The sequence below is a fragment of the Diabrotica virgifera genome, chromosome 1 (assembly GCF_917563875.1).
Source record: "Diabrotica virgifera virgifera chromosome 1, PGI_DIABVI_V3a".
Lineage (NCBI taxonomy): Eukaryota > Metazoa > Arthropoda > Insecta > Coleoptera > Chrysomelidae > Diabrotica > Diabrotica virgifera.
Window position 1 is genome coordinate 113,320,881 of NC_065443.1, and position 25,933 is coordinate 113,346,813.

General features: G+C 33.4%; 2 protein-coding genes across 2 annotated transcripts in view; one reads left to right on the top strand and one right to left on the bottom strand.

Moving 5' to 3' along the window:
• LOC114347743 (2-oxoglutarate dehydrogenase complex component E1-like) overlaps positions 1-12,392 on the bottom strand; it is a 55,353-nt gene extending 42,961 nt beyond the window's left edge. Inside the window, exons 1-2 of the mRNA XM_028298419.2 lie at positions 12,089-12,392; positions 1,620-1,970 (exon numbers count right to left, since the gene is read on the bottom strand). Of these exons, the coding sequence (XP_028154220.2) occupies positions 1,620-1,970; positions 12,089-12,271 (534 nt within the window). The 5' untranslated portion in view covers positions 12,272-12,392. The remainder of the gene's footprint in view (positions 1-1,619; positions 1,971-12,088) is intronic.
• Positions 12,393-12,673: 281 nt separating this feature from the next.
• LOC114347759 (uncharacterized) lies at positions 12,674-21,741 on the top strand. Its single transcript, XM_028298429.2, has 7 exons — positions 12,674-12,819; positions 12,889-12,952; positions 13,009-13,073; positions 15,108-15,377; positions 19,444-19,612; positions 19,973-20,519; positions 21,163-21,741. Exons 1-7 carry the CDS (start codon positions 12,782-12,784, stop codon positions 21,564-21,566), a joined length of 1,557 nt encoding a protein of 518 aa, XP_028154230.1. The 5' UTR covers positions 12,674-12,781; the 3' UTR covers positions 21,567-21,741.
• Positions 21,742-25,933: the final 4,192 nt, after the last annotated feature.

Sequence of the window (25,933 nt, forward strand, 5' to 3'; positions counted from 1 at the left end):
ATGTTCCAACAGAACATTCTAAGAATATTTAAAATGCTGACACAGCACATTCCAGGGACTTTCCAGGGACATTCGTGTGCATTTGGGGACATTCCAGGAATGTTTGGAATGTCCTGTGAGTACATTCTAGGAACATTCATGGAATGTTTTGTGTTATTAGGGTAGCAGTCTGATTTTTGCATGAGAGTTTAATCTCTGTTCGGAGAGTTTAAGTCTGTTCTGTCGGAAAAAATACATGTGCCGTTTTCGTGGTCTGACCGTTCCAAATTTTTAACCTGTTCCACAGTTAAAACTTCCCCTGTTCCAGTGTTCCCATATATTAATGTTTGTCCGACTAGACACCCTTAAGCTAATAACAAATTTTCAGCTTGCTATTTATCAATTTTTTTTTGTACGCAGGATCCAGACCTACCATATTATGGTGTCGGTACATCTCTACAGTATGACTGAGTTTTTTACCAAGAAATGAACAAAACTCTACACTCTATACAACTATACGTAATTTAGATGTGTACTGTGCATATGTGTTTCATGTTTTTGTAATTGTAATGGAGGTTATTTATTAATTTTTACTATATTCTCCGGCTAACCCGGATTTTCGATAACCCGGATCGGCCGCGGTCCCGATTAATCCGAGTTATCGAGGTTCCACTGTATTACATACTCTGTATTTTGGCAGATCAAATAGGTAGGTTTATACCCATGATACATTAACAATTATTACGTACCTGTTGCTTTTAAAAACTATTTAAAAGTCACTAAAATATTATAAACTTTTTTGTTTCTGTCCTCACAACAATAAAACTAATATATTGTACATTTGTTTACCTTTACCTTTACCTCCAAACCACAGCTGTCCTACAGCTGCCATATCGGATAATTTTTGACATGTCATTTGAACATCCAATCAGAACAAAGTTATAATGCGCATGCGCCGGGCTGATAGGTTTTAACATATAAAAATTCACCCTCTATCGCCGGTAAAGAAGTATAACTTCAAAAAAAATTGTTGTTTTGACTTCTGAGTGATATCAAAAAGTCAAAATTCGATAAAACTAAAAAAACTCGACAGCGTTACCTCGAGAAACTCATAAGCTAATAAAATCTTTTTGAATTTTTTGTTTACCATGATCCAATGATGAGTTCTGATATCCACCGCAAAATTCATTGTTTTTTGAGGTGTCTGAATAATCTATGAATTGTACTGTATATGCCTTTTTAATTTAAAAAATAAAATTACTCTACTATACTTTAAAAAAAAATGTGCTTGAAATATTGATTTCAACCCCTACGGCCCCCCTTAAGGATAGCTCTGACAGGATTTTGATAGGCAACCCATGCTAGAAATATTTGTCAATATTTGTCTATGTATGAAACTTAATAAAAAAATGTTGCATCCGGAAAGCAGATGGGTGCAGGTCGACCTATATTCGGATCCAGTACCTCTACTATAAGGAGTATAAGGGTTCCATGGGCTGCAGAACAATTTATCAAGGACTCTGTCATTTATAATTAGGCATATTATACTTACTATACTATAGTTCGTTTCCATTAAATACTGTAGATAATAGAAATGCCACAAGAACTATATAAAGTTATTATAATTTTTTAATACTTACTTGGTATCCTCTTATAATACTATGCAAAGCAGTATACTTTTCTGCTGTAACAGCTTCCGGTTCAGGAGCTCCAGAAGAGCCAACAGCCGGTTTGGCTACAGCCTTGGTTAATGGAACTACAGGATTTACATTAAGAACGTTGGGTTTCTCGGTGATTTTCAGCTCGACAGAATTTTTTGAGTTTGTATTCTTAGGTACATTCGAAGCAGGATTTGTGAGTTGGGGGTTAGATGAAGGATTATTTGGTGTTGTTTTACTTACTGGTTTATTCTTTCTAGCATCATTGGATGTTGTTGGTGGGTAATATGTTAAAGTTCCTTCTTGTGCTTTTCGAAAGAAGATATCCCAAGACTATAAAAAGGAAAACGGTTTTATGTAAATGATTCTAAATACTATGGAGTAGACTTTTCATATCGATATTTTTGTACAATAAAATCTCATCTGCAAGATCTAAAAGTCTAAAGAACGAAAGGATAATGGTAAAAACTGTTTCACCGTGAATTGCATTTTGCTCTCGGAAAATATTTGGGTGAATCAGTACAAGTTCATTTTTATGCAGAAACTATCTTTGATCGAAAATAGGAAAAATAACTTTAAAAGCAAAAGACAAATAAACGGTAAAATCTACTGGTTTAAAAAATTAAACTCAATGTATACTTTTGAGCAGCGAGTACTAACTATAAGTCACTTTGTAACGATTTAAAGAAAACGTATTCCGTCTTATTCAGAAACCAGTACCATTCAATTTTTCTGTTGAGCTCTTTCGAGACACCCAGTATATAATAAAATCGATAGCTTCCTATATAAAAGATTTACGCCTTATACAGAGATTCTGTGTGGAGATGAGACATAACTTTGAGTTAGACTGTTCGGGAATCCTTATTTCTTTATTTTAATATTGCTATGATTCTACTATTTATTTATTTTCGGGTAGAATAAGCTTTAGACAATTTAATTATATTTAGTTATTTTGGTATGCCCCCTGTAAAATGACGCGGAATAACCTTCTTAATCTCAATTTTTAAAATTATCCACAAGCTCAAAGCTTATCGCTTTCGGTACGCATGTATAAAACTGGACATGCGTTAAGTACTTTAAGGACAAGGTACCACTACTGTGATTTCGCTTCAAGCTTTCAACGAAAAATGTACTCCCTTTCGTGATCTTGACGGTACCGTCCCGCGTTCCACGTGCATCGCGAATTCCATGGAAGGAGTCCAGAATTGAGTCACCCATTGGATCTACAAGTTTACCATATCCTAAACATCACCGATTTCCAGGTAAGCGATATTGTGCAAAGCTTGTGGAAACATAATTTTTAAATTCTATTTTTGTACAACTCAGTTTTCATATTTCCTGCAGTTTTCATAACATTTTGAAACATTTCGGTCCTTCGCAGCCATATTTTGAGCCTTTTTTCTATTTATTTTACATAATAATAAGCTTATTTTGCGTCATTTTTAAACCTTGTAAGCTTCTATAAACGACAAACGTTATAGGCTTTTTATTAACAGTCACTTTTTTGTAACTTTTAAAAACTTTACAATACGATACCTAAAGTAAATTCTCGCACATATTTTTGAATCGAGAAATTGAACGGTACATCGCTTTCTAGTTTTTGCTTTTCTAAACCTGTCGCTAATTATTATTATCGGTTAATTTGATGGGTTCACGTTAATTAGGTTTTCTTGTTTATTTTTATGTCGATTTTGATAAATAAAGTTACTTGCTGTTGTTCGCTTATTTATAACAAAACAATTATTATTTGAATTACGTTTATTATTTAAACCACTTGTGTCTTTGATTAATAAATTTTTTATTCGCTATTTAGAATACAAATCAATCACATTTAAGTAAATTTTATTAGAATATTAATTTGTTAAATTAACTTTCTAACATGTCTGATAAATTAACAAAAGCCAATTTAAAGCGAACTACTGCTTTTAAACGATTACAAGAAACTTACGAGTGTGGTCTTAAAGTTTCGAATGATGAGTCTTTAAAGCCTGAATTTCTTGCTAGAGCCAATGCTATTGATGGCACTTATAATGAATTTCAAAGTAATCATAACACTGTTATTTCATTAATCAATGATGATGAATTTTCTTCCTATGATGAGATGAGATTAAATGCTGATAAAGCCTTTTATGGAGTTTTATCACTAAAACATGATTTTTTGTTGAATGACTCATCTTCTCAAGCGGCAAACATGTCTACTGTAGATAATTCTAATTCTTCTAACCGTAGAAGTGTCGTAAACCTTCCAAAGCTTTCCTTGATGCGTTTCGAAGGTTCTTATAAAGATTTTCCTACTTATTTTGATGTCTTTAACAGTCTAATCCACAATAATCCTGACATATCTAATGTTGAAAAGTTTCAGTATCTGCTTACTTCTTTGGGTAATGAACCCCTAGCTTTAATCAAAGGCATTCCTCTTACTGAGGGCAATTATACTGTAGCATACGAAAAGCTGGAAAAAAGATATAAAAATACACGTATCTTAGCTAGCCACTATTATAATGAAATTTTTAATGCTCCCTCAATTTCAAAGGCAAATTCTTTTGAACTAAGAAAATTATTAAGTGTCTTTTCAGAAAATGTTGCTGCTCTCAGGGTAATGAAGTTGCCTGTAGATCATTGGGATTTTTTGCTATTTAACATGCTTCTTAATAAATTAGATTCAAAAACCAGAACCAATTTTGAACTGGAACATAGCCTTAGCCAGGAATTGCCAACTTATAGGCAATTAATGTCGTTTTTAGATAGACAATGCATCGCACTGGAGTCTGTTCAGTATATTGCTTCGTCATCTCACAATCCAAAGGTGAACAATAAAAAACACGTATCTAGTTTTCTGGTGGAATCCAGCTCTAATTCAGTTGAGCAGTCTAAGTGCATCTTATGTTCTTCGCCTCATGCCTTATATAAGTGCGGAATATTTCTTTCTAAATCCCCTCAAGAGAGGTTTTCTATTGCTAAACAACACAAACTTTGCGTTAATTGTTTAGTTTCGCCACACTCTATGAGGAATTGTGTGTCATCTCATAAATGTCGTGTTTGCAAATTCCCCCATCATACAACATTGCACTTTGATAAAAAATCAAACGATACAGCTTCTGAGCAGAATTCAAACGTTCAGGTTACTTCTTCCAACCCCTCTGTTGGTCCGTCAGTGGGTTGCAACCCGTCTACTAGTTCTTCGATTACCAATACCCTTGTAAATACTTACATCAATTCTGACTGTATTACAAGCACCTTATCACTTCCTCAATCAACTATTTTTTTGTCAACCTGTGAAGCGGAAGTAAAGGATATAAAAGCAACCTGTGAAGCGGAAATCTTGTGTTCAACGTCTTGGCCTTTCAAAAAGAAATTTTTCGATTCCTGTTGAAGGTCTCAATGGAATATCATTGGCTGCACACAGTGGTATAGTGCAGTGCACAATGAAACCGTGTGGGCAAATCGATCCAACATTTTCATTTGAAGCCATTGTTCTTCCTAAAGTATGTTCAAATCAGCCAAAATTCCTAATTAATCCTTCTGAGTTGACACATCTTCAAACTTTAAAATTGGCAGATCCTAAGTTCCACATACCTGGTCCTATAGACATGTTAGTTGGTGCAGAACTCACTCCGTTTATTTTAAAGTCGGATAGAATTTGTGGAAATCCAAATCAACCAGTGGCATTAGAAACTGTTTTTGGATACGTTCTTCAAGGTAAAGTAAATTGCCTCCCTAATGATTCTTCTATAAATACTCTTGTTAATTGTCATATGTCTCTTGAAACAAATATCGACACGCAATTAAGAAAATTTTGGGTGCTTGAGGAGATTTCTAAATCCTTACCTTTATCCTCTGAAGATAAAAAATGTGAAGAAATATATAAGTCTTTAACTCTTAGAGATTCTACAGGTCGATTTTTTGTCCCGTTACCTTTTCGTCAAGAAAAACCTAAATTTCTTGATACTTATTCTCAAGCCCATCGACGTTTTTCGATGCTTGAAAATCGTTTTAGAAAAAATCCTGATTTACGCACAAAATATTGTGATTTTATGCAAGATTATTTAAATAAGGGTCACATGTCTCTCGTTCCTACAGAGCATAACCATTCTCCTTCGGCCTATTATATCGCCCATCATGCTATATTTAAGGAACAAATTTCCGAATTCGAGATTGTATCTAAAATAAGGGTAGTCTTTGATGCAAGTTTGCGTGACATAAACGGTGTATCTCTAAATGACACCTTACTTGTAGGTCCAAAGCTTCAGAAGGACATTGCTAGTCTTTTACTTAGATTTCGATTTTATGCCTATGTCTTTGTTTGTGACATTAAGCAAATGTACAGACAAATTAATGTGATTGCCGACTATTGGGACTATCAACGTATTCTATGGCGTTTCTCCCTATCCGAACCTCTTCAGGAGTATCATTTACGCACTGTGACATATGGTATGTCTTCTTCACCATATTTGGCATTACGTACCTTGTATGAACTCGCAGCTTTTGAAGAAAATAATTATCCTCATGTAGCTAAAGCTTTAAGAACTCAATTTTATATGGACGATGGTTTACTGGGAGCTAATGATATTCCCTCAGCCTTGACTCTTCAATTTGACTTAATCGCAGTTATGAAAAGAGGAGGTTTTGAACTTGGAAAATGGGCTAGTATTCACCCTGATCTAATTACTCATCTTTCTGCTTCCGATTGTCAGAACTCATCTTATAGTTTTGATAAGGACGAACCTTCATTCATCAAACTGTTGGGATTAAAATGGGATCCGTCATCAGACATATTTTCCTATTCCTATGTCCCTTTTGATCGCTCTTGTACAAAGAGACACATTTTGTCTGAAATTAGTAGGATTTTTGATCCTCTCGGATTTATTTCACCCTGTCTTCTGTTTGCAAAACGTCTGCTACAAAGATTGTGGGAGCTCAATGTCCCTTGGGATGAAATCTTATCCGACGAGATTACCGAAATTTGGACAAAATTCAAAACGGAATTACCAAATCTCGCTGATATTAAAATTGCTCGTTATTTGGGTTCTGAAGCCATATCTCGCGTCGAGTTACATGGCTTTTGTGACGCCTCTCAAGTAGGTTATGCTAGTGTTGTTTACTTTCGAATTGAAGAAACCACTGGTAATATCAAAACCTTTTTGGTTAGCGCTAAGTGCAAGGTTGCTCCATTAAAGACCCAGTCTATTGCTCGTTTGGAGCTTTTGGCAGCAGTTCTTCTGGCTAACTTAATTAATTTTGTTCAAAGAAGTTATGAGGGCTTCATAATGTTTGACGCTGTATATGCGTGGTCAGATTCTATGATAACTTTGGCTTGGTTGTCTTCTTCACCAAGTCGATGGAAGACTTTTATAGCTAACAGAGTAAGTCATATACAAGAAACTGTCCCTAATTCTAGTTGGCATCATGTGGCGTCTTCACAGAATCCTGCCGATTATGCAAGTCGTGGTCAAAGTCCGCTTCAACTTCTAAATACTTCTATGTGGTGGTCAGGCCCTCCTTTTCTTTCTATGCCTAGAACCACTTGGCCCTGTCAGCCTGCAACTGAATCTTACTCTGATTTATCAATAGAGATCCAAAAGGAGGAAAAACAAGTTGCACTTGCGGTGACAGTTAATAGTGACAATTTTCTATTTAATTTACTTAACCGATTGTCTTCTTTGCTTAAAATTCAAAGAATTTGAGCTTATGTTATAAGGTTTATAAAAAATTCTAGGTCTAAACAAAGACTCAACGAAAACAAAATCCTTACTCCTCAGGAAATAAATTCTTCACTTATACCGATCATTCGATATGTTCAGCTGGATGTTTTTTCTGATATTTTTCTTAAGATTAATCAAAATCAGTTACTGTCAAAACCTTTTCGTAAATTGGCCCCATTTGTGGACCCAGATGGTTTACTTAGAGTTGGTGGTCGGCTTAAAAGATCTTCTTTTAGTTATGACATTAAACATCCTATCCTTTTGCCCAAAACACACAGACTGACAGAATTGATAATAGAATCAGTTCACAGCTCATATTTTCATCCTGGTTTAAAGACTTTGCAATACTTGTTGCTTCAACAATATTGGATCTTATCCCCTAAAGCAGCAATTTATAAATGTTTATCTAGATGTATTACATGTTTTCGTTCTAAACCCAAGTCATATAATCCGTATATGGCTGATTTACCCTCGTTCCGCGTTTCTCAGTTAAAGGCATTCTCATCAGTTTGCATTGATTTCGCTGGTCCATTTTCGCTTTTGATGAGCAAACACAGAGGAACAAAAACTTTTAAGGGTTATGTCTGTTTATTTGTTTGTACCGCTACTAAGGCCATTCATTTGGAGGCCACATCTGATCTTAGTTCAGAGTCATTCTTAGCAGCTTTTAGACGTTTCATTGCCCGAAGGGGTAGGTGCAATCATATTGTAAGTGATCAGGGCACTAATTTTCAGGGTGCTAATAATCAATTAATAGAACTTGCTCAAATTACAGCACAAAAATTAGACATTTCTTGGAATTTTAATCCTCCCGCTTCTCCGCATTTGAATGGATTGGCCGAGGCTGGCGTCAAGTCATTTAAATCATATTTTTACCGAGTTATGGGAAATCAAATTTTAACCTTTGAAGAATTCTATACAGTTCTAACACAAGTCGAGGCTATTCTAAATTCTCGTCCCTTGTGTCCCATTAGCTCAGATCCTAATGATCTGCAGCCACTTACGCCTGGACATTTTCTGATTTTCGAATCGTTAAATAATCCGATTCCTGAACCCAATTTAGAGCATTTAAGTCTTAACAAACTAAGTCGTTGGCAGCTACTGCAACGTATCCAAAGCGATTTCTGGAAACGTTGGTCTTTAGAGTATATTAACACTCTTCAACAAAGACACAAGTGGACTAAACAGTCTCCTCCGGTTTCTAAAGGAGATCTGGTAGTTATTAAGAATGAGCAGCAAGCTCCTTTGCAATGGGAACTTGGTCGTATTGTTAACGTATTTCCGGGACAGGATGATGTAATTCGCGTTGTCGAAGTCAAAACTTCTCGCGGCACGATGAAACGACCGGTGGTCAAGATTTGTCCTCTTCCAGGCAATTAGGCAATGTAACTGCCTTTTTTAATTAAGTTTAATTGAGTTTAACTTTAGTTTTATTTTTTTTCTTTCTCTCTTACTTTGAAAACATTCGTTTTGGCGGGGTGAATGTTCGGGAATCCTTATTTCTTTATTTTAATATTGCTATGCTTCTACTATTTATTTATTTTCGGGTAGAATAAGCTTTAGACAATTTAATTATATTTAGTTATTTTGGTATGCCCCCTGTAAAATGACGCGGAATAACCTTCTTAATGTCAATTTTTAAAATTATCCACAAGCTCAAAGCTTATCGCTTTCGGTACGCATGTATAAAACTGGACATGCGTTAAGTACTTTAAGGACAAGGTACCACTACTGTGATTTCGCTTCAAGCTTTCAACGAAAAAGGTACTCCCTTTCGTGATCTTGACGGTACCGTCCCGCGTTCCACGTGCATCGCGAATTCCATGGAAGGAGTCCAGAATTGAGTCACCCATTGGATCTACAAGTTTACCATATCCTAAACATCACCGATTTCCAGGTAAGCGATATTGTGCAAAGCTTGTGGAAACATAATTTTTAAATTCTATTTTTTTACAACTCAGTTTTCATATTTCCTGCAGTTTTCATAACATTTTGAAACATAGACGATAAAACAAGGAAGAAAGTCGTTTCCAAAGAAATGGCATTCTTTTAGCCGAAATGGGCATATGTAGATACAATAATGTTCAATGTTTTGGTGTTGCATATATACCTCAAGTTTATTTGGCAGCCACATAAGAAATATTTCAGTGTACCTATTTAGGCAGTCATTAAATAATAAAGTTATGTGTATGATACGAGGCAAATCAAAAGTTTAGTTTTTGTGAAAAAGCAGTCAATGTTAAGTTTATTCAACGGAATACAATAGTTACAGAATGCATAGTAAACAGTACAATCGAGTTTTATTAAAAAAACTGTCGTAAGTTCCAATTTTTTTTTTGTTTATGAATTCTGCAACAATAAATCAATAGTAGTTGAAATTTTAATATAGAATAAGTCAATGAAGAAAATGGAATTGTCACTGTCCTTATTACTACTTTGTTCTTCAAGTAACTATAGTTAAGTGCAGTGTTTTAGTGCTACAATTAATCTGTGGATAATTCCAATAATTATTATGCTGTAGATCACGATGTCACATTTGCTCAACATAGTCCTGTCGCCAGGGGGGTAAAACGGCCTCCTTTATTCAGATGGACTTACCCAAGTTTTTTATGTAGATATTTTGACCCGTAGAACACGAATTTTTAGGGTAACAGTTGATCCGGATGTCGATAAGATTGTTATAAACAAAGAACTTGAGGAATTACATAACAGCGATTTTTCGCATAATAAAACATTTTTGAAGATATTCTTCTTTAGGCGCGATTCGATTGAGGGTAAAATTGTACATAAATCTGCGCGCCTGCGCACACAGACAGCATGTAGTTCGTTGCTAATCTTTCAAGATAGGTATGTATTATGTATCTGTAACCGTACAAATAAGTCATTAAAAGAATATATTAGAGTTTTTAGTAAATGTATTATTTATTATAATTCTTGTGTTTTTGGATTTGTGTTTCTCTGTAGTAAAATAATAAAATATTATGTAGGCATAACATTTTTACACTATTTGCCGCCGTGTTATGTAATTATATCCGAAACTTACATGTCAATTACAAGGACCTCGCTGGAGTAGTTGGTAGGGCGTTAGCTTCGAGATTGGAACGACGCGGGTTCGAATCCTGGGCGATTCATATTTTTTTATTTTTGGTTGTTTTAATAAAAATTTTTTGAAAGTGGTAGATAAAAAAGTTAGTTTAATTTTTAAATAAAATACAAATAACCTGTTAAGTATATTTACTTCGTTTAAATTACCTATATAATAATAGAACATCTTCTTACGTGCGTACAAAGTACACAAACATTCTTTTTTTTGTACTTTTGGGTCATTCTAGGCAAACAATGTTCTTACAAGTTTTTTCGTAGAATGCATAGTTTTCGAGATAAACGCGGTTGAACTTTCAAAAAATCGAAAAATTGCAATTTTTGAACCCGAATAACTTTTGATTAAAAAATAAAATAGCAATTCTGCTTACCGCATTTGAAAGTTCAAGTCAAATACTATCGGTTTTGATTATTTGCATTGCTAAAAATTAATTTTTTTATTGTCTAACAAAGCTATAAACAAATAGTGTTTCCCGTGCTAAATACATGCGTTTTAACGTATGCTACGTAGAAATTGACTGTTTGTAGGCACGCCTACTCGGTCGATTTTAAATGTGAGGTGCATGATTGATTGAAAACATCACTCAAGCACTAATGTGTTTATAGCTTGGTTTGACAACAAAAAAATTTATTTTTAGCAATGCAAATAATCAAATCCGATAGAATTTGACTTGAGCTTTCAAATGCGGTAAGCAGAATTGCTATTTTATTTTTTAATCAAAAGTTATTCGGGTTCAAAAATTGCAGTTTTTCGATTTTTTGAAAGTTCAACCGCGTTTGTCTCGAAAACTATGCATTCTACGAAAAAACTTGTAAGAACATTTTTTGCTTAGAATGACCCAAAAAATACTAAAAAATGTTTTATTTTGCGAAAAATCGGTGTTATGTAATTCCTCAAGTTCTTTGTTTATAACAATCTTATCGACATCCGGATCAACTGTTACGCAAAAAAAAACTTAAGTAAGTCAATCTGAATAAAGGAGGCCGTTGTACCCCCCCCCCCGGCGACAGGACTAACAGTAAAGTTTAACAATGTATTTTTTTACGTAACAATTGGACATATTTTTTCTATGTGTAAGGTAAGATCAGAAAGATGCACAACATACATTCTTGTTTTAAATAAAAAATAAATATGATTTATCAGTAGCAATGTTGGAAGTGTCGCGTACCTATTGTTTAATATTTTTTTAATCAATTTTTCTTTCTCTTGACCAATTTTAAAGTGAGACTAAGGTAGATAGTAGATGTAGATATTATCATTTGATACCATAGTTATTTGCATATTTGTGTTTCGATTTAAAGAGTTTTCTTTGTCCCTCTGTGAAAGAACAAAGTGGAGCCCTTTTTGGAAAAATTGTTTCTATATTGGTTTCTTCTTTTTCGTTATTCCTTATTTCTGATTTAGCTGTAGTAGCTATTTCCCCCCTTAGTTTGTTTTCGTCCATTTCTATTCTTATTTCTGAGCTAGTAAGAAAGATCCAAAGAACCAACTCCACATCTCTTCCGATTTTGAGCAACTTTTCTCTTTGTTCATCCCCTTGTGTGCACAATATGTGCCACAACTTTCACTCGTAATGCATTGCGTTTATATTATACTGACCGTACGTTATTTGTTGTATATTGTATTAATGTTGAGTTAAACCTTACCGAGTGTACTCTAGAAGGATCCTTGAGCCAGCTATTATACATATCCTCAAGATACTGAGCGCTACTACCGCTCAAAGCAGATTCTGAGTTAGATTCTGATTTTTTGTGGTTTAGACATTTGATCACGTTCTCAAAAACTATTCTCTTTGGAGATGATAATACAGTTGCAATTAGTTGGTTCATAATTAATCAAATGGGGAATTTTGCAGATTTATGAATACAAAAATACGAGAAATTTTAAAAGGTAATTTGACGATTAGAGATGTTAATTTTTAAACGACATAATACTTGACATTCCAACAAAATCGTGTTTACATTTTTAAAAATTTCTGTTTACATTCTGTTGTCTTTTTCGGGTGTTATAAACAAATAATAATAATTTGTGTTAATTTTTTATCATTTTATGAAAGTAACAATTCACATTTTTACAACATTTGTATGTATGTATTTTAGTCTAAATTTTTTTAATTATATACAAATGTTAAAATAAAGATATGCGTTAAATATTATGGAAAACTTTCTTTTAAACGTAACTTTGTTAAAAAAATCACTACACCAAAAAATGCCTAACAATGTATCTGTCATCTGTCAAAAATCATACCGGTGAATTTTAAAATATTTTGACAATTTTAAAATGGCGCAAAAATTTTATTTCTTTACAATCTATTAGAATAATAGACACGTGCAATAACCATGCCCACAAAACTAAGTTATTCTGCAATTAATAAAAGGTATTTATTGACCTAAACACGTTTTTAATACGAATCGACTAAGCATTCGATTTTTATTTCCTTGTGCAGGTTCGACTTTGCTGTTCCTTTAGAGGATATTTTTCCCGATGTTGATATTCACCCAAGACTGCAGGTAATACTAGTTCGAATATCATTTAACTAGAAATAAATAATTTAAATTCTTTTTAGTATATTTTTGAACAAGCTTATGGAAACTATTTAGAAAGTCACCAACATATAGAAGAAGTTTTGAAGTAAGTAAATACAGTAGAACCCCGATTATCTGTGCTCCTCGGGACCGAAGGGTGCACGGATAATTGAAAAGCACGGATAATCCGAAAATGTATTTCCTATGTATAATACATATGTACGTATACACATACATATGCACCTAACATATAAAAAATAACAGAAAAAAATAAATCTTTCATTATGAGTCTCTTTCGTCATATAGAGTTTCTCCGTCAAGTGATTTACGATGACACTATTTTGATAAAACCTCAAAAACGCAACTTGAGTAATAGAAAATCATAGCACGGATAATCCGCAGCACGGATAATCCACACCCAGATAATCGGGGTTCTACTGTACCTATTATATTTGAGTTCTATCTATCTATAAGGGAAGTTCCTACAGCCTCTGCCACTTCTCACATTTTGACTGCCATCGTTTTCTGTCCATCCATTCGTCTTCTTTGGTGGCTCTAGGCTCTATCTCTCATTATGTACCATACATTTTCTTCCCAGGCAACTGAAGCCCTTCCCCTTTTTCTTCTTTGTTGTGGTATGTAATGTAATGCTTTCTTAGGTCATTTATCTTCATTCATTCGTTTCACATGACCATACCACACTAGTTGTCTCGTTTCAATTCTATCTACACTGGAAAATATAGTATTTGTCCTCCTTCTAATATCTTCATTCCTGGTGTGATCTTTTTTGGATATACCACACGCTCTCCTTAGATAATCAATTTCTACTACTTCTACTCTTTTTCTATCTTTTTTCGTGATCTGCCAAACTTCTGCCCCATAAGTCATAATAGGCTCTACCAAGGTTCGATAGATTGTCAATTTTGTTTTTTGTCTTATATCTTTAGACCATAGTGGAGAGCTTAGAATGTTTACCGCTTTTTTGCCCTGCTGCGTTCTTGTTTTCGATGTCTCTTTTGGTAGTGCCTTCTTTATTCTTTAGATATAGGCATATATTTGGTAGGCATTCTCCGCTGAGTAGAATCATTCTAAATGGAAATAGAATAGACCTTGATTTGTTGCTGTGCGCTTCGGAAAATGTTTGTAGAGTGTTTAAAAAAATTTTGTAATCTTATGTGATTTATATTTGTTATTTACTTTGTATTATTTTAATATTTGTTTTTTATATATAGCTGCATCGCCAATTTTTGTCATATTTACTATATCTTTATATTTATTGTATCATGAGATAATTATAATATTTTGTGTATAATATATTAAATTGGGTGGTATCCCGTTAATAAATAAATAAATAAATAAATAAATAAATAAATAAAGATATTATAGATCCGAGTAATTTTTATTCTTTACACGTTTTTGTGGTTCTAATTTTTAACTCTGGATCATACCCTATTTTAAGGTACTCTGTCTTTAACGTATTCATATTGAGGCCCCATTTTTCATATTCCTTCTTTAGTTTTCTAAACATGTAATCCATGTCTTCCTCATGATTCGCTACAACTACCTGATCATCTGTGAAAAACAAAGTTGTTAGACATTTACTACTCTATGTCTATTCCCATTCCTGATACTTGTTATGCTTCTTTTCATGAGCATTTTTCAGTGCGTCACAAATGAGAAAAAAAGGTAAGTCCATGATAATATACATTTTAGTGACAGGACGTTTTAGTTAAATCCGACAGTTGTCACATTTTATTTGCAATTGGGCATAAAATCAAATCAATTGTGTTTATTATACAGATTATATTCGTAGATATATTATATAATTGGTAAATAACTTTTTTTTGATTATAGCTCCATCTATTGACAACTAGAATAAATGTTATAAATGTCACTGACGAAATGTAATCACCGACGTGCGTTTTTTTCTCTCACATGCAATTTAATGTGTTAGAAAGAAATCGAAAAACTGTAACGCACTGAAAGATGCTCATGAGAAAAAGCATATATTTGAATTTTTGACAAAATATTTATATCTGCTTAAATACAAATATATATGAAAAGAACCAAGCTTGAATAATTTTTGTTGGACAAATTTTCAGTTCTTTCAATGTTAATCAGTTCTTCAACATTTTTATAGAGAACCATCTTTAAACGAATGTTTACAATTAAAACAGTATGTCACTTTTGGAAAGCACTTGGGAATAGAAAATACTCAATGGCACTCAGCTGGTTCCTATTTTTGGTTAATTCGTCACTTCCTAGGACAACTACCATTACCTTTGCTGCCATCAGTGACTAGTAGACATAAGTACCAATGGAATGAGTTATCAATAAAATGCAGAAGACTGTTACAGGCAGATTGCAGAACAGATGCTGATTATCGATGTTTGTCATATAATGTTACAAAGTAAGTTTCTTACTGCTATTTGTGTAGTAAATTATTATATTTTTAAAACTTATGAAGAAGAATATGTAGCAAACAAATTAGGCAGTACTGCTTGTTTTTCTTTAACAGTGCCTTTTATTATGACCCTAAATTGTCATTCCATCGTTTTTTTGGGCATCCTATATTCTTTTGCCTAACGGTTACTTGTACCTGGCTTATTTTATGTTCTATATCACAGTACTAACAAAATTAACTCTGGTTTTTATTGTCCTGTACGTCTCTCCCGACTTGGCAGTGGACTCAGTGTAATGAGGGTGTAAGTTTTACTGGAATTTCTCTGTCAATTTTTAAGCATAGCATTCAACTAGCTTTAAATGACTTATTGGGACTGTGCAAGTTCGGCAAAGCGACCTCTATTTCTACGCTCTGTACTTTTATTCGCACTTTTAATTATATTGGCCAATTATATTAGTTCTGGTTGCTGGATAATTGTCAAGGCCATAGTCCAAAAAATGAATAAGAAGAAAAAATAAGATGCAGGTTATGTTATGCAAACGTAAACAATTGTATGTAGTAAATAAAATTAGTTATTAAAATGCAGTACTGCAAGCAAAATACAATTAATTAAATTTACCTTTATATAATAATTGCATATCATATCAATATTTTACAGCAATATATAATTTTTCTGCTTCAATGACAGAAGGTATGAAATATACGTCAATTTGACAATTTCAATTGACAATATGAATTATTTAAGATAGTTGCAATATTTCTCCGTGACTCGCGCACGGTCGTTTCTCGTTTCCCTTTTAAGTACTTGCACACCGCGAATAGGTTTCATATTTTTGTTATCAGCGTGTTTACATTATTCTTTTGATTATTGCTCGAAATATTTAGTTAAGCATTATTTATATTAATGGTAGGGGAGCAAAGTATGCTAAATGTGCAGTCACTCGAGCGTTATGGGGACCTATTGGGTTGTGAAGAGTAGGTCCTAAAACCAAAAAAAGTTAAGTAAAGTTTTCAATTTTAGTGGGGACTTTCCATTTTTAATTTAATTTTTCATTTCCAACAATCGTTTTTTAGATTATAGCGCCATCTATCCATACATAGTTCGAAAAAATGTCTCGAATAAAAGTTACTCATTTTTATGTAAGGAATCCAAATCTGCAATAAAAAATGGGGGTTCCTATTTAAAATTTTAAAGTAACCTCCCACCTCACCTCCGTGGGGGTCGTGTTTGGTGCCATTCGATAGATTTTTCATATCTATTAGAAAATTAGAAGAAATTAGATAAATAAGAATAAAAAACTTAAGAAATAATAGTGACATAAGCGCACAAGAATATAGAGAATTGAGGAGAATTATGAAGAGAACATGCAGAAATAAAAAAAGAAAATACAACTAAGAAAAACTCAAAGTGATAGAGGAAAAATTTCAAAAAAAGGAAATAAGATCCTTTTACCAGGAAATAAGAAAAATGGAAAGGGGATATCAGAAACATAACCCATATATGAAAAATGAGGAAGGAATATTAATAAATGAACCTGGGGAAATAATGAGAAATTGGCAAACTTACTTTACACAACGTCTAAACAAAAACGAAGAAGAAAGGGGAACAATCCAGGAAATTGAAGATGACCATATATAGTAATAGAAACACCTACGAGGGAAGAAATAGAAAATGAAATAAGAGGACTAAAAAACAATAAAAGCCCAGGAATAACAGAAATATCAGCGGAAATGATAAAGGCAGGAGGAAAAAGACTACACAAGGAGATACATAGCCTGATAAAAAGTATATGGGAAACAGAAAGAATGCCAGGAGAATGGACCAAGGCAAGGATATGCCCGATACATAAAAAAGGTGACAAAATGAGATGTGAAAATTATAGAGGTATCTCGTTGCTAGAAGTCATGTACAAAATATTGACAATCATAAGAAAAAAGCTGAATCAATACACAGAAAAGATATTGGGCGAATATCAGGCAGGATTCAGAAGTAATAGGTCGACGACAGACCAAATACGAGTATTTGCGTTAAAAGAAATCCAGACTACGTGCTACGAACATAAAATAGCAGTATATGTCCTGTTCGTCGACTTAATACAGGCCTACGATACGGTAAAGCGGCAACAGATGTACGCACTAATGAAAGAAATGGGGGCCTACCAGGTAAAATCGTCAGGATGGTAAAGATGACTATGGATAACTCCACAAACGAAATAGCATGGGACATAAATCAAATAATTTTGAAACAAAGGAAGGATTAAGGCAAGGAGACCCACTATCAACGACTCTTTTTAATGTAATACTGGAAGGAATAATTAGAAAAAGTAAAATAAACACACATGAAAGATTTTTAAAAATGGCCATCAATGTATAGCATTCGCAGATGATCTAACACTATTAACAACAAGTAAGAAAGAGCTAAAAAAATTAATGATAATGAGCAATATATCTAATAAAATAAGCAAAAATTTTTGGTCTTCTCATATATAAGGAAAAGACAAAATACATGATAATGGGAGAAATCACATTAGAGACAGAAGGAGAAAATTCATGCGCGTTTAAAAGAGTTTCAGAATTTACTTACCTGTGTGTAAAAGTAGATGAAAAGGGACATAGCAAGATAAAAGCAAGAATAGCAAAAGCAAACAAAAAGTATGGAGCATTGCGTCCATTCATGAAATCCAAAGATGTCTCAAGAAAAACAAAAATAAGAATCTACAAAACAATTATCAGACCCACAGCTACATATGCATGTGAAACATGGGTGCTTAAAAAATCAGAAATAGACCTTTTAGAAAGATGGGAGAGGAAAATACAACGAGCAATATATGGAGGCGTGAAAATAGATGGTCAATGGAGAAGAAGAAATAATAAGGAACTTGAAGAACTATATAATGAACCAAAAATAACGACGGCAAACAAAGCACAGAGAATCCGATACTTAGGACACATCGAAAGAATGGGAAAGGCGAGAATGCCAAAAATGGTTCTATTACGTAAACCAATACAAAAAAGAAGAATAGGAAGATCAAGAAGGAGATGGAAGGACAGCGTATATGAAGACTTAAAAAACGTAATATTGTAAACTGGAAAGAAAAAGATTTGGACAGAAAACAATGGAAGGAAGTGGTGAAGAAATGTATGGAAAGACTATAAGGAATATTAAGTGTAGTATTAAGTGTTTTATATAAACAAATGTAATATTGTATATATTATAGTAGTATAGGATATAGCATTATATATATAATATGTAATAGTAATTGTAAGGAAAAATTAAATCTTTCAACCCTAGGCCTTGACAGCTTGTTGAGCTTAATAAATAATAATAATCCAAATTTGCAATAAAAATGGGGGCTCCCATTAAATATTTTAAAGTAACACCCCACCTCCGTGGGGGTCGTGTTTGGTGCCATTCGATAGATTTTTCAAAAATATTGAATAAGTGTATTTTTCAGTTTTTCGATCTGATGTTCATTTCGCGAAATATCGCGGGATTTGTATTTAAAATATTAAATTTACCCCCTACCCCACTCCGTGGAAGACGTGTTTGGTATCATTCGATAGATTTTTGAAAAATATTGAGCACATATTTTTTAGTTTTTCGAACTGTCATTCATTTCGCGAAATATTAGCTTTTTTCTTGTGAAACTTTGGGACTCACCCATTTCCTTATGCCCCACTCAAATCGTCCGATTTTTTAAATATACACTTTTTTGCATGTACTTAACTTACCTTATCTTAATCTGACGATTTCGAGTTTTTCTAAGGATAGATTTTTTCTTCGGCCCCCCTTAACGAACTCCTCTTTATAAAGAGCCAATGTAATAGCGCTCAAGTAACTGCAAAAATCCCCGTTTGGGCTCCCCTACCATACTGAAATTGAACTGTAAAAAATCCACTGATTTTTCTATAATCTTGAGTAAAGGGAAAGGTGGTATGCCATACATGATGGCTACATTTACTAGAAAAAAAAAAAAAAAGAAAACTTGGTGTCCTGCTTGGTCAAATATTTCACTTATTATTTTTGGAAATATTTGAAAAAAGTGGTTTTTTAACAAATAATAATTTTTAGATGTTTGAATCGTTTGCCTCTTCAACACAAAGTGTTACTCAATACCTTGATTATGTTTATAAGAGAAGTTTCTAAGAAAAGAAACTGTAAGATGACAATGAAATGTCTGGCCAGATACTATTGTGAAGCTATATTCTCTAGACCATTTAGACCAGGACATAATGATAAGGTAAGTAGTTGAGTATCAACATCATAAAACTCTCTTCAGTTTTTTTTATTTCTTAAGGAGAATCAAATGCTTGCATAAAATATGCCTATTTAAAAAAATGTATAGCCTGCTTATTTCCATAAGTTCCTATAGAGCATTTCACGTTAAGAACAGAATGTTTCATTGGTAGGGCTACGTGTTTCTTATGGGCGATATCGAGAATGAATGGTATGTCGACAGTCTAGTAGCAATACCTGCCTGATAATTTTGGCAACACTGATCTGCATAAGCCAAACATTCTGTTCTTAACGTGAAATAAAGTATAGACACAGTCACAGTACAAAATAATGCTATATTTTATAATTTTTATACTTGTTCCAGCATGAAACAATGCTTCCTCTTCTGATATTCATGATAACAAAGTGGCATCACTTATCTTTAAGAATTGAGTTTGTGCCCTTCTACCAAATTCATAAGAAGTGTTTTGCCAATAGCTGCTCTCAAACAAACTGGTTAACACAAAACTATCAACTGATAAAGCATCTGAAAGATGTAGACTGTCAAACGACTGTTGCTATTCGTGCAACCAATGATTGCTCAACAGATGATAATAATAATAGTCTACCACAAATTAATATAAATATCTCAACCGATAATCTTCCAGATAATACCAGCAACAGTGAAGTCCCTTCTGGTAAAAATAGCGACATCCCCTTAAAGCCACACAGAACTTTTGTTAACAGCTTGATGGATATAAAAGAAGAAGATATAGAGTGTGAAAGGTGTAAACAGTTTGATAATATGTGTAGCAGCACTCTTCAAAATGAACAAGAAGTTGCGTGGGACGATGTTGTTAAAGAAATTAGGTATACCATTCAGAAAGTGGAGATGTATGATTATGAAAGTGGAGCAAATGATCTAGAAGGAGGTAATAGTTTTTATTAACTTTATGATGTAATAAAAGTAATTATTTATATAGTGTTGTTCTTATCCAACTCTGAATACAGTGTACAGTGAATATGAGTTGGATACACTATAGTGTATCCAACTCTGGATTATTATTAACGGCATAAATCACGTTTTTGAAGTTCATAAATACTATTATTCTAGTGGCTATTGAACAGCTTAACCCAGTGTGAGCTAAGCCAATTAGAGGAACTAGGTATATACTTTTGTATGACTGACCAAAATATACCTACTTTATTATCTATTAGATAAGAGTAGGTAAGCCTCTGTCTTAATACCTGAAGAAAGTTTTATAAACTGGCGATTCACAGAATCTCTTTTCTCTCTTTAACTCATTTTATATCCTGTCCCATTTGATATTAGATTTATTTATATCAATTTACACCATTAATAATCAAAATTCAGAGTTGGTGCAAAGATATGTAATGATTGTGATTTCGAGACGAATCTATTCATGTAAATTTTATTTCATTTGAGTGACATTAATTTTTCCATAATTTTTCATTTTTCCGGTATTTTTGTTTTAATTGTGTTAAGTTTGCATTTGCATAATAACGCTTTTCTTTTCTTGATTTGTTAATTGATTTCTTTTTGTGTTTTCACAGGTACCTCAGGCACATTTGACTCAACCTTTGAATCTGACTCAACATTTGAATCTATGAGAAACACTAGTCAAAAAACCGTTGGAAACAAAAGTATTAACAATATTAATGATAGTGTGTACAAAACACCGCAAGGACAGCTACAGAATACATCTTTGTATTACAGTTTTTGCCAATCTGAAGATGAACTTTACAGTAGAAATGGAAGAGAAACTAATAATGAAGATTATTGTGATAATATACGTAATGATGCTTTAAGCTGGGAAAATGACCAGAATGCTTCTGGTTTTAGTTCAAAGATGAAGTTGAACATCTTAAGAATACTCCATCCAAAGTTAATTGAAGCAAAAGAAAGTTTAAAAAAATTTTCTACTAATTATGTAAAATATAAGCCATTGAAATTTTAAAATATTTTAGGCTGTTATTTATTTTATGTTATAATTATACCTTTTATTTAAATAAGAATGTATTTGTTATTCAGAAGCAAGATGTATTTTTTTCAGCTGAAAATGTCTAGTTTATTTTGTTTTGTAAAATAAGTTTATTTTTGAGATTATTTAAAAATTAGCATAGTAAATTTTTGTACTGTTTTTGTTATTAAGGGAATAAATATTTCAGTTTTATAAAAAACTATTCTTTCCAAAAATATTAATGAGTGATGTAATGGTACTTTATTTTTATTGCCAACTCAACACTTTTTCTTAACACTTTGTTATCTTTATTGCGAATTTCAACTTTTATAGGTAAATATTCAGTCCAAATCCAAAAGAGGAAGAAGGGGACGAAGAAAAAACGATTACACAGTAACCATCATTAGAAGAAGTAAAAGACATTATATTGAAGGGGAATAATGGAAAGGCACTAGGAAGGGCGGAATAAATCTAGAACTAATAAAATACGGAGGGGACATATTGCATGAAAAAATACATGAATTGATTAAGAAAATATGGAAAGAGGAGACAATGCCAAACGAGTGGGAAATTGGACAGATTATAACGATCCATAAAAAAGGAGACCACCATGAGTGTAAGAACTACAGAAGTATTACACTATTAAACGTTGCCTATAAAATATTATCGTCAATAATAAAAAAAAGATTAACGGATGAAAAAAAAATATAGGACAATACCAATGCTTTCATAAAATGCAGATCAACAACAGATGTAATACTTACCATTAAACAAATCATGGAAAAAGCACACGAACATCAACATGAAATAGAAATATTATTTATAGACTTTGAACAAGCCTTTGACTCAATAAAGAGAAAGGAAATAATGAAAGCCCTAAAATATCAAGGAGTAAGTAAAAAACTTAGAAATCTAATACAAATGTCAATGAACAAATCAAAAGTCAGTATGAACACAAAAAGGGGAAACAGAAGAATTAGAAATAAATAAAGGAGTGAGACAAGGTGACTCACTGCCAGCAACACTAGTTAACCTGACAGTAGATTTTGTGTTAAAAAAGATCCACAAGAGAAACCTAAGAGCATCAGGTTACCAACTAATCGCCTATGCAGATGATATAGCGATAGTATAGTAACAAAAATACGAAAAATCATGAAACAATTATTAATGGAGATTGAAGAAGAGGGAAAAAAGTTAGGACTAAGAATTAATGAAAAGAAAACAGAATTAATGAGGCTCGGAAAAGCAGAACAAAACAGAGAGATAAGGATAGGAAATATAAAATTCGAGCAAGTACAGAAATTTAAATATATGGGCGTTATGATAAACAACAAAGGGGAAAGAAAAACAGAGATCGATTAAAGAATAACTGCGACAAACAAGGTATACCAAACAAATAGAAAACTACTAAAAAGAGTAAAATATTGACCAAACAAGCAAAAATGAATATATGTATTTATATAAAACAATAATAAGACCAATGACGATGTATGCAGCAGAAACGATAACTATGAAAAAAAAGAAGAGAAATTAAGGATAAATGAACGAAAGATAATAAGGACAATACTGGGTCCAGTGAGAATCGAAGAACAAGAGTATAGAAGGAGAACGAATAAAGAAATTTTAGAAGAATTAAATGAAGAGATATAGTAAAGAAAATAAAAGTACAAAATAACCAAATGGCTAGGTCATATATGAAGACAAGGACCAGATCGAAATGGTTAACTGAAGTAGAGGAGGACCTAAGAGGGACAGGAATTACAAAATAGAAAGAGAAGGGAATAGACCGGAAGAAATGGAGACATATTAGTATTATTAGTGAACAAGAACAATGATCATGGGGACTGATCCACCCCGTAAAATGGATCTAGAAAGCGAAAGCGGCGAAACCCCACATGAAACTAAAGTTTCTCTTTAAGAAATTTTTAAAACATTTTCTAATTATGTAAAATATAAGCCATTGAAGTTTTAAAATATTTTAGGCTGTTATTTATTTTATCTTTAATTTTAAAAAATATGGATTTGTTATTCAGAAGCAATATGTATTTTTTTCAGATGAAAATATCTAGTTTATTTTCTTAAATAAGGTTATTTTTGAGATTTTTAAAAATTAGCGTAGTAAATTTTTGTACTTTTTTGTTATTAAGAGAATAAATATTTCAGTTTTATAAAAAACTATTCTTTCCAAAAATATTAATATAGTGATGTATGGTATTTTATCTCGACACTTTTTCTTATGGTAGGAAAGCCCAATCGGAGATTTTGCGCGTTACTCATAGCATATATGACTACTACCCATAGCATATATGACTCCTAATACAGGGGAGTGCGTTGGGGGCAGTCCGTAAAAAATCTATCATTAGAAAAACTCGAAAACGTCACATTAAGACAAGGTAAGTTACATACATAAGGCCGGCGTAGCTCGCTTGACTCGCGTGCTGGTAGGCTGGAGTTCAAATCACAGCGCCGGCAAGAACAACTAGACATTTTTAAAATGTCTCTAGGCCCCAGGTCGAAGTAGTCTGAATAAAATGAGTACCTTGGGTAAAACCAGGGGTAATAATAGGAATAGGCGGTTGAAGCGTAGCACTGGCCCCGTTACCTTCCTTTTATACCATAGGCCCTAGATATAGCAGACTACCCTGCTATAATTCCAAAGCCGCGTCAGCGGAATAAAACGGGAGACTATTATTATTAAGTTACATACATGAAGAACAGTTTACATTTCAAAAATGAGGTTTGTCTTGATTCTCTAGCCTTTTTTATTTACTTATTCCTCTAGTTCTGTTAACAGTGTCTAGTTCTGCTAACAGAACAAAGACCAGAATTTGCTAACATGGAGGATAGCACGATAGATATACATAGAAATTGATCACCACTACAAATAAGTAAATCAGAGATGGAAGAAATAACCAAATCCCTGAAAAATGGAAAATCCCCTGGTCCTGGTGACATCCTGCAGAATTAGTGAAAGCCGGTACATGCAAACTCCAGGAACAGCTAAGAAAACTCTTCTAAGACTGCTCAAATGGTGCCGAATTAACAAAAGAACGGAAATTGTCTATTATCTCAACCATCCACAAAAAGGGCAGCAAGTATCAGTGTGAAAATTAAAGAGGAATTGCGGTAAACAGCACAATAAGTAGGATGTATTGTATGGGAAACTTATTAAGAACAAAATAGAAAATGACTATAGAGATTACGAAGCAGAGGAGCCAGCTGGCTTTAGAGCTGGGCGGTCCACAGTAGACCACCTGTACTCTACTACGCAAGTTATTGAGAAAAAAAGAGCCGTCAATAAAGAAGTTTACGTGGTGTACGTAGACTTACAAAAAGCATATGACAGTGTGCCCCTCAGCAAGAGCAAACTATGGTCAACCCTACAGCAAACATGGATTTAAGGTCACGAAATAATTGAAGCAGGGTTGCTGTATTTCGCCTACCCTTTTCAAAATTTATCTCGAACAAGCACTCAAGCTGTGGAAAAGAAAATGTAATGGCATGGGAATCCCTCTCAATGACGAGACAACACTATACCCTTTATGTTTCGCTGATGACCAAATTCTGATTGCTCAGGATCATGACGACTTGAGTTACATGACGCTGAAGCTAATAGAAGAATATAACAAATGGGGTCTCGAAGTCAACATTAAGAAAACTGAAGCCATGTGTATTGCAGGGACAAAGCAGTTCATTACATTAGACGATGGGGTAGAAATTAAACACTGTGATACTTAACTGGGCATGAAGATAAATGAAGATCGACCACTCGATGCTGCTGAGATAAATCAAGACAGAAACATACAGGGTAGAAAAGCCATATCTATAATGAACGGCATTCTGTGGGACCAAACAATATCTAAAGCGAACAAACAGCTCATATACAATACCATACTTAAAAGTATAATCACATATTATGGCAGTGAAGTTTGGCCACTCAAATAAAGAGAAAATGCTACTAGTAACAGAAATGGACTTCTGAAGAAGAGCAGCAGGCAAATCAAGAAGAGATCGGATACCAAATGAGAGAATACGAGAAATGATGTGAGTCACACACACTACAAAAACAAAACAACTATATGGTACGGCCGTTTACAGATAATGCCAGATGACAGGATCCTTAAACAGATTTTGGCGTGGACACATGGGAGAAGAAAAAGAGGAAGGCCAAGAAGAAGCTGGAGGGAGAGAATTGAAAAAACTAGAGGAAAGGGATCCTCCAGGTTTATGGCTAAACAGAGAAGAATGGCGGTTAGGAGTCGGAAGGCGCCGGAGAATGCTGTAAACCGATAGTAGGTAGTAGTATTCCTCTAGTCCGTTTCCTTCCTGATTTTCTTACTGAAAACAACAATAAAACAAACACA

Coding starts and splice junctions, on each gene's coding strand:
- LOC114347759 (XM_028298429.2), top strand. CDS start 12,782: ATGCCCACAAAACTAAGTTATTCTGCAATTAATAAAAG. Junction 13,074..15,107: donor CATATAGAAGAAGTTTTGAA/GTAAGTAAATAC, acceptor ACATTTTTATAG/AGAACCATCTTTAAACGAAT. Junction 15,378..19,443: donor TTGTCATATAATGTTACAAA/GTAAGTTTCTTA, acceptor AATAATTTTTAG/ATGTTTGAATCGTTTGCCTC.